Source organism: Netta rufina (genome assembly GCF_964035555.1).
Source record: "Netta rufina genome assembly, chromosome: 14".
NCBI lineage: Eukaryota > Metazoa > Chordata > Aves > Anseriformes > Anatidae > Netta > Netta rufina.
In genome coordinates this window covers 1,055,055-1,064,678 of record NC_140137.1, presented here as the reverse complement: position 1 = coordinate 1,064,678, position 9,624 = coordinate 1,055,055, and the positions used below count along the sequence as shown (strand labels likewise).

At 59.2% G+C, this 9,624-nt stretch overlaps 1 protein-coding gene across 1 annotated transcript; it reads right to left on the bottom strand.

Moving 5' to 3' along the window:
• On the bottom strand, positions 1-9,198 carry ARHGEF37 (Rho guanine nucleotide exchange factor 37; the record flags this gene model as incomplete). Its single annotated transcript, XM_084295117.1, has 12 exons — positions 1-856; positions 1,213-1,385; positions 1,776-1,971; positions 2,168-2,296; positions 3,128-3,457; positions 3,825-3,935; positions 5,331-5,435; positions 5,977-6,107; positions 7,036-7,235; positions 8,064-8,211; positions 8,420-8,543; positions 8,995-9,198. The coding sequence occupies 12 exons, from the start codon at positions 9,196-9,198 to the stop codon at positions 647-649; spliced, it is 2,061 nt and encodes a 686-aa protein (XP_084151243.1). The 3' UTR covers positions 1-646.
• Positions 9,199-9,624: the final 426 nt, after the last annotated feature.

Sequence of the window (9,624 nt, the reverse complement as noted above, 5' to 3'; positions counted from 1 at the left end):
ACAGGAATGAGTGCAAAGGGTTTGGGAAATATTCTGGGAGAAGTGAGGGACGTTGGTGCTCCACAGCCTCACACCACGTCCAAGGGTACCTCCTGGGGACAGAGCCTGCAGGTAAGGTCCCATGGCCATTGAGGTTTGGCCCAGGAATAGCTGGTACTGCAGAGCCCAGCTCACCCCTTGGGGCTGGGAGAGAAAATGAGCAGCACCAGCTACCTCCCCTCACCCCTCTGTGGCACTGCAGCCTTTGCAGCTTGGACCTGAACTACCTATAGACAGTTCCATCTCACCACCCGTAGGGACACTTTTCCCACTGACACAAATTTCAACAAACCCCTGCAAACCTGCAGCCACCTGCTGGCACTCCATCCTGAGCCTTCCCTCTATGTCTCCCAGTAGTAAGCAAACACACATGGGACATGTCACCCTCCTGCTTTCCAGCCCTTGTGCCCATTGGCACAAAACACATCTCTCCACCTCCGTGCCTGTGCCCACATCCCCTGGGCCATATCCTGCTGCTTCCCCAGCCCAGGGCCATGCAGCCACCCCCCTCCAGCATCTCTGTGAGGAGCTCCTCGGGTGCCAAGCAGATGGCTCTCATCTAAGAGCAGCACGAAGCCTGCGCCCTGGGGTGCTGGGCTGGTGGTGCTCACACAGGCACGCTCCAGCCCATGGGCTCCTGGACAGGGACTGTCACCAGGTAGCTGGAGGGCACGTAGCCCCTCTGGCCGTTCACCTCCACCAGGCTCCACTCCTTGCTGCCTTTCTTGTCATGTGGCTCCAGCACCACCACGGGCTGCCCAGCCTGCAGGCTGACCTCATGCGGACTCCTGGCGGTGAAGGAGAAGCCAGCGACCATCTGTGGAAAGTGAAGGAGGGGAGGGAGCCCTTGCTGGGAACAGGAGGCAAGAGGGGAAGGGACAGGCAGGGCAGGATCTATAGGGGACACAGAGGCTATTTCCAAGAGGGCAGCACAATCCTGCCATCAGTGGAGGGACGGTGGGGATCCCACCAGGCACAACTTGCTTTGCTCTGTCCACAGCAGGTCCCAGCAAGGCAAATCCCAGCTGTGCCACTCCAGCCAGGCAAACAGCTACACATATATATAATCCCATGTGCTGGAAAAGCAGGTCCACATCCCCACCCACACGCAGGGACAAGCACTGAGCTAGAAGGGTCGTGAGAAACAGCCCAGGGGGTGTCCCCCACTCTCACCTGGAAAGCCGGGGTGAACGTGGCCACCTGGGGCCTGGGAGCCTCGGGTGATGTGTATGAATGTCGCCTTCTGTCTGGGACACTCTCTTGGGTTGGCGTCTGCGTCCCGGTCTGCTGGCCTTGCACTGGGCTATAGGGCTGCAGTTTGCCAGCAGGCACAAACCCTCGGGGACCTGGAGGAAATGCACATACACACTGTTCAAGCAGCCCTGCTGCCTGACACATGTAGGGCTAGCTGGAGGAGAAAGGGAGGATAACCTGGCTATTGCCTTGCATGGCACAAGAGCCCTGCTTAAACTGACCCATTGCTAGGGAACATCAAGCAACGAAACCCCAAAAAAGGGGTTTCAGGATGTTTGCATGCACAGGGTTCCGCTTTCCCACCCACGACAGGGAACAAATGGGGAAACCCAAGGTTTAGAGCTAAAGGCTACATGTGTAGCTGGCAAAGCAGAGCTGTGTTTGGTCTGAGCCAGCTTCATCCAAGCTGAGAAAACGGTTCAGATTTGTTTTCTGACCTTGGTGCCAAGGCAGGGAGAGCCTCCCCGCAGTGCTTGCAGTACCTCCAGCATCCACCAGCCACCTGCTCGTGTTGCCCTTGGTGTCGACGCGTTGCAGCAGAGCCACAATCTGTCCCCTTTGCAAGGTCAGGTCCAAGTCTTTGCTGCCACTGACATTGCTTGTCACTTGGTAAAGTTTGTCTGGGCCGTGTTTGCTCACGAGGGAAAGGACCTTCCGCTCCTCGGCAGCGGTCAGGGGCTAGTGGGGAGCAAGAGACATACGAGCTCTTAGTCAGACACGCAGTAGGCCGAGGTGCTCCGTGTGCATGCTCCATGTGCACACTGTGGCTGCGGTGACCTCCTGTGCTGCTGTCTGAGCCAGCCTCCCCCCGGGAGATGTCCTGCACCATGCAGCCTCAGTCCTGCTGAACCAGGACACCCCTCCCAGCTCCTACCTGTGTCACAGGGCTCGGTGTGACCGTCTCAAATGCCTGGGTGAACGTACGGAGCTGGGCACCAGCTTGCTGCAGAGTGTCCTCCACCAGCCTCCAGAAAGCAGGCAGAGGCATGTGGCCATGGGGCAGCTGTGAAGACAGACCCTGAGGTCAGAGGGGCCTGTAGGGACGCACAGAGCTGTGGGTAGGGTCAGAAGAGAAGGAGCAAGAAGAAAAGAGGTGACAAAGCAAGAGAACGGAGCGCTGAAGATGCACCTTGCAGCTGAGATTCATCCCCTTTCAGCAACAAGAGCTGCTGCCCTCTGGCTGTGAGCCCTTGGGCTGCGCCCAAAGGAGCAGTGCCCAGGTCCTGTCCTGAGCCCCCAGCCTAACACCTTATCCTGAGGGACAAAGGAGGGTCTAGCTCAGGGCTCTGCAGCACAAGCCCCCAGGCCGAGCAAGGGGAACCCAGCCCCACCACTGGGGACATGCCAGCTGCACCACGTCCTCGTCTTGGTCACGGCTCAGGTCAGGGCCATGCTCACCCCTGAGCTGAGCCATCGCTTGCCAACAGCAGGCTCATAGTGCCTGTGGGGTGAGGCCTCCCAGGAGGCATCTCCCAGGGTTTGGGGGCCCAAGCAATGCTCCTTCTCCAGGCCAGGAGCTCTCCTCCTCCTTCCCCTTCCCAGCAGAGAGCTCTCCGGCGCTCAGAGTGAGCACTGATTCTCCCAGCACCACATCAGTGAATTACTAGTGCTACCCTCCAACAGAGAACAGGACAGCTCCTGGCAGCGAGGAATAGAAAATTTGGCTTTCCCTGGCTGATGGGGAGGAGGGATCGCTTACAAGTGCTGTGCAGGGAGCTGCGTGCCTGCAGGGCAGGCTGGGGATGCAGCAAGCCCTCAGAGCCCTCACGGCCCAAAGGGAGGTCAGGCTCAGTGCGTACACCAGCATGTGCCCCCACGCCAAAGCCTCTCCCACCTGCTTCAGCTCTTTTTCTGCCTCGTGCAGGACCTCCGCAGCCAGGTCCTGGTGCAGGACGCAGAGGGAGCCCAGCACCTGCCCCAGGAGCTGCACAACCAGCTGGTTGAACCGCGGGAGCTCGGCCACGAGCAGGGCATTGATGGCGAGGTAGGTGTTCATGGCAGCCTCCTCATCGTACGTCACACTGCCCAGCTCGCTCTTGCGCTCCTGGATCTCCTCGTAGTCCAGCAGCTTGTCCAGGCGCTTCTTGACCAGCTGCTGTGGCCCCACCAGCATCTCTGAGAGGCTGCAGAGGGGCTGCCAGACCAGCCTGTCCAGGCGTTGCTTCTGTGGGGCAAGAGGACCCAAGTCTCCATGTGAACCCCAGCAGGCCCAGCAGTCTGCATGGGGCACTGTCCTGTGCATTAGGAAAGGCCTGGGGGACTGGGTGGAGGGCTTGTGTGGAGTGTGGAGCTCCCGAGGTGTCCTTCCCATCCACGTGGGATGCCTGCCAAAGCAGCCCCTTGGTAGAGCAGTCACCCTGGCCACCACACAAAACCAGGGCTTCACAGGCACCCCGGGGCTGCGCCTGCTGCTGAGGACACTCCCTGCACTGGGGCCACCCTCAATTTCTGGCTCCCCTGCCCCTGGGGAGCAGCCAGCCCTGGCACTGCTTGCTTGTGACCCTGAAGACCTGCAGGGAAGGAGCACTCACAAACTCAGGGAAAACAGCGCGGTGGAGGTGCTCTGCGAGGTGCTGGTACTGCTGGGCAGGGCCCTCCTCCATCTGCAGCTCTTGCTTGTGTGGGGCCGGCACCAGGAACGCCTGAAAGGAAGGGAGCGATGGGGGCTGGCCTCCAGGCACTGCCCAGCACCAGCCCACCACCTTCACCTACACCCACGTTCCCAAAGGCACGCCACCCTGACATGTGGGTTTGGTGCTCCAGCAGCTTTGGGGCTTCCTTTTGTTTGTGTGCAAAGCATTTATGGAGAGCACGAGGGGTGGGATGGGAAAGGTGACCTCTCCTTTGCGGCCCTCCCTGCCACAGAAGGGACTGGAGATGGAAATACAAAAGGGACTGACCCTGTGAGTAGGAGGTGGCAGCTCTGACCACTGCTCTGTGTGCTGCTCCCCAGCCCTGCAGAGGTGCTCCTGGCAATGTCTGAAGCAAGGTTTGCCTCTGCATTGTGCTGGGGGCACAGGCATACACAGAGCCCTGCCAGCCAGTGTGGAGAGAGGCCAGGCCACCCCTGCGGTACGGGAATGTCTTCATTGACTCCCTGGGATGGCTGCAAGAAGCTTTCTGAGGGAAAGAGACATGGCACAAATACAGCAGGCACCTTCCCCAACATCCAATCCCAGCATGACTCCTACCCCAGCTTTTTTCCCAGGCTGCCAGGCCTGTCTGCAGACCTCTAATGCCCTGCTTGAAGCCAGGCAGGTGACTTATGGAGATGCAGCTCCCCAAGGGGCAGTGCCAGGCAGGTTTCCAGGCACACCCAATGTCCTGGGGAACAGTCAGACCCTGCCACATCTCACTGGTGTGCAGATTGCCATCCTCTTGTTTTCTGTCCTTTTTACCCACTCTTTGGGCTCCAGGGAGTCTTCCTGTCCCATTTTCCTCTGTCCCCATCCAACCTGGGGAACCTTTCTCAATATTTTCATGACAAGATCTTTCCACCCCTCGCATTTCTGCTCTCTGAACCCTCTGCAATTTCCTGAGATTTTCCTGATAATAGTGTCTGGGGACTGCAAGCTTTGCCATCACTCATACTTTCATTTCTTTCAGATGCCCTGAGGGATTTCAATGAGAAAATCATAGCAATTATTGACCCAGGGCACCTCCAAAAGGAAGTCTGCTGTCGTGCCTGATTTGGGGACACTTCTGCCTTCTGCCTCTTAATGCAAGAGTTTCCAGGCTGAACAACATTTAGCACTTTCAGCTGTTTGATACCTTGCAGTAATGATCAGCATAAGGACTGATTGCTCCCAGTAGACACCCAACTCTGCTGACAATGTCTTTGTTTTAACCTCCCCTGGACAGGAGCGATCCTCAGATATTGTGCAAGCCCCCAGCACAACAATTCATTTTAGCTGAGAGCTGAAAGTCCCTGAACACCTCCAACTGCTGTTTCCTTGCTTGGAAGTGTTCTGCAACCCTCTGAAATGCATTCTGAGGCCTGGATGGGGCCATTCCCCTGCAAGTGGTCAGGGTTTTACCTCTAAATGTGCCATGTAGGATGCCACGTTCTCCTTCAGCGCAGCCACACTGGATGCCACGCTCTGGAACTTCTCCTCCAGGTTGTCATATTCCTTGTCCTCCGTCTGCAAGACACAGGGCAGCTTGTCCCTAGCTCAGGCAGGCCAGGGAAGGGTTCAGGCAGGGGTAATGAAGCTGGGGGATGAGGAGGGGGAGACCCTAAGGGGCTGCAGGAGTTTGAAAAGGGCCAAGGTCTGGGGTGTGTGGGATGCACACGGGAACAGGGCACTGCATGGGGTTGTGGTGCTGCTGGGGAAAATGCCACAGCTGCAAGCAGTGGTCCCTGCCACTGGGTTTGTTTGCTTTTGCTGGGATGCCCAAGGATCTCCAGGGCTTCTGGAGGTCAAGGTGCTCCCCTTTAACATCTGCAGCTCCCACAGAGGCAGGCAGGAAGCTCTGTACCTGCATTCCTGACCCTTGCAATGGGGCAGCAGGAGCCACCCTTAGGTCACTTGGCAGTGGGACAGAGGCTCGTATGGCAGCACGGGCCACTGGGAGTCAGCATTGGCCAGGCTCGGCTCTCCCCACCTTGGGGACGGGAGGAAAGTGCCAGAAGCAGCCAGGGAAGGGGCAGCGGGTGCTGGCCACGGACAGGCAGGTTCGCACCTTGCTCACAAAGCCGGCCTCGTGCATGAAGAGCCGGCTCAGACGCGTGGTCTTCTTGGCGATGGAGTGGGTGTTGAGGCGAGCCAGGCGGTCCCGCAGCGTCAGGTGCTCGGCCTTGTTGTATTTGGTCGCTGCAGACATGATGTGGGGAGGGAAAAAAGTTGGTGAGGGGCCAGGCGTCCCCGGGGGCCCAGCATTGGCTCTGCAGGGGAACGGGCAAAGGGGCTGCTCACACAACTGCCCTCCCCTACAGCACCCACAGGACCCTGAGGGTGCTTTGTTCATTGTTCATAGGACAGCAGGGACCCAAAATCCTGCCCACAGCCCGGGCAGATACAGATCTAACCCAGCACAGCAGACCTGGCTCATGCTGGGTTTGATGAAGCACTGTGTGCTGGCAGTTTGGCTGCAGGCAGATGTGTCCCTTGTCCTGGCCCTGCCTCGCAGCCTGAGGGGCCTCGGTGCATGCTGGGGCAGCTGGTTGGAAGCTGCTGGAATGAGGGGAAAATGAGACACGGCTGGAAAAGTTGTAAGAGCATCCTTGGCAGCCTGGCAAAGCAGGGAAACTGCGAGGTGCAAACAGCAGCGAGGCTGGGGCTGATCAACAGGATAAGCACAACCCACATCAAAGAAGGGCAGCCCCAGGGAAATTACCATGAAAACCAGAAAGAAAAGCAAGTTCATGTTTGTGGGGAGCTTGATTTCTCCTGTCCCAAGGACAGGACTGTTCCTCCCAATTCCCCAGCTCAGGGAATGCAGGCAGACCAGTTCTGTGCTCCCCCCGGGTTGCCACCCTGCTCCTGCAGCTTGGCCAGGGTGGCATTTGTCTGAGCAGCACCAGCGGTGCCTTGCAGCCCCCTTAATGAGCACAGTGCCAAGAGCTGCCGGCACACCGCCCCTGCTGCAGCTCCACCAAAGGGCAAGAGGAAGGGAGAGCTTGGACTTGAGCAGGAATTAACGCAAAAACACCAGGACACAACTAAGGTTGGACTGAGGCTTCCCGGGCACCAAGTCCATTGCCAGTGCCATGTATCCTGCCCTAACCGTGCCCCCACTCACCCACTTCCCGCTGCCGCTTGTACTCGTTGATGTTGGCATTGGCCTGGGCCATGGCGCTGACGGCCGCGGCGAGGGCCTGGTGGGCACTGGTGCCAGCGGGGGTGTTCTCCAGGATCTTGCCCAGCAGCAGTGGGTATTTGGTGACCCTCTGCACCGGCATCACCAGGAAGAAGCTGAGGTCCGAGGCGCTCGTGTGAGGCCTGGCGGAGAGGGGAATTTCATGAGGCCGATGGGAAAGAGCAGCCCTCCTGCCCTGCTGCTTCTCCACGCTTCTCTGCAAGCATTTTGGGGAGAAAATGGAGCCTCTCCAGCACCAGGAGAGATTTGCTGCCTTGAACCTGCAGGTGAGCTGTGCCTGCAGCCCCAGTGGGGTTTCTGGCCATGAACCCCAGCTCCCCGCCACCTGTGCCCCCCTGGGCAGTGCTGGCAAGGGGCTGCTGTCCCCCCCATCCCGGAGGCAGTGCCAGCCCCAGGAGGGTTCCTGGCCTCCCCGAAGAGTGCTGGGCTTGTCCAGCTGCCAGGCATGGGGTGTGCAGGCAGTGCCCCTCCTTCCTGCACAACCAGCCTGAGGAGTCATGTCAGCAGTGCTCCAAGCAGCAGGAAACCCCAGCGGCTCCTCCGCTGCCATGTCTGCTGCTGGCAGTGCTCATGACCGTGCTGACAGGGCAGCAGCAGTCCCCTAGGGCCAGCCTGTCTCTCTGGTGATGCCGGGGAGTCCGTGCCCTCTGTGGGCACAGCCCTTTGGATGGGAGCAATGTGGGGGTGAGGAGCAGGCAGGGGCTGTGTGTGCCACCCCATCCCTTGCTTTGGGGTCTGCCATAAAAGACCCCCAGGCTGTAGCGCCAGTTTGGCAGGTCCCAGAGGATGCAGGAGAGGCTGCCAGCAACTACAGCAGGCAATGCCATGACGGTCCTGCACTCAGCATGGGTGCATGCTCCTGGGCACCGAGAAGGCGGCTTATTTAGAAGGGCAAGGCCAGGAGGCAAACCACGGAGAGGGAGGTGGTGGCCTCGGCAGCAGGTACCTACACCGTTGCATTCAGGGTATCCATGATCTCCTCCTGCAGCCTGGGGTCCTTGCGGTAGCTCTCCACAAGCAGGAGGGCATTGTCATAGCTGGTGCAGTAGATCTTGTAGACAGTCTCCATCTCCTCTTTGAACTCCTGGAACAGGGTGCCTGGGGAAGGAGGGCCGGGCTGGAGAGGCTGCTCCTTTCCCATGGGAAGGAGTCTTGTCCCACACACTGAGCCAGCTCTGCACCCCTGCTGGGCTGAGCCTGACGCTGCCCCCAAGCACTCGCTTTCTGCAGGTCAGAAATCCAGCAGAGACCCCTGGCTGCAGAGGGGCTGCTGGCATGAATCTGCTCTTGGCACCGCCCTACTTACTGATGCCCAGCAGCTGATCGTGCTCCTGCGCAGCTGTGGCCTCGAGTCCCCTGAGGAACCGTCTGGAGAGGTGAAGGATGTCGTCAATGTTGGAGAAGAGTCCTTCCAGGTCAAGATCAGGCAGCTGAAGGGAACAAAGTTGCCCCAGAACAAGCCAAATAAATGAGGTGAAGGTGGACCTTGCATCCTGGAATCACACCCACCCTCCCAAGCACCAGCATCCTTCCAGCTGCCTCTCATGACATTTGAGGAGCTGGAAATGCTCCATTCCAGGAGGCATTTGGAGATACTGAGAGCTGGCTTTGCTCCCAAGCAGGACAATGAGGCCTTTCTAACATTACAGAGGTACTACTTAGTGCCTTAGGATGGCTGTACTGGGTCAGACCTGATGACCGTCCAACCCAGGACCTTGGCTGATGGAGGCATTTCAGGAGGCTGGAACAACAGGGTGAGCAGGCGGTGACCTCGGAGCCATGCTCAGCACTGGCCTTGCCAGGATTCAGGTACCTCACTGCTCTTGATGGGCTCACCCTACAGTCCCCAGCCTCAGCACAGGTGCCAACAGCCCCCCTCACCTGCTTCTGCTGGAGGTGTGCCCGGATGTCCGACAGGCACAGCTGGAGGTTGTGCACATAGCTGGCCTCGGTAGTGATCAGCTCCTCCACAGCCAGGCGCTGGCTGAGCTCCATCCTCTCGCAGAGCGTCACCTCCTCGTAGATGTGTGCGTCGGGGTCGGCTGTGCCCTCGGCGGGCAGCTCTTCAGCATGGGGGCTCGCCATGCCAGCGGGATGCTCTGCAAGGGCAGGTGTGTCCAGGTCACGGGCTGAGCAGGGACTGCTCTACGGGGTCTGGCTTGGTGCCCACGCTCGGTCGCCCTGTACCAGGGCAGGGAGCACATCCCCGGGCACGTCTCTGGGATGCACGCTTGTTGCACAGGACACACAAGCTGCAGTGCCATACTCCAAAACCATAAAACCATAAAAACACTGCGGGTGAGGAGCAGGCTGGCTGTCAAGGGCAGGCACCCACATGAGGCAGGCGAGGACTTGCCAAGCACCCGTGCCCAAATTCCAGCAGCTGGGAGCAGACAGGGGCAGCCCCGGCTGCAGGCAGGGGGCCGCACCGCACCCCTAGCACCAGTTCTGCCCCCCTGCCCCGAGAGCAGTCTGGGGCTTTAATGCCTCCATGTCCACGCTGGCACCACC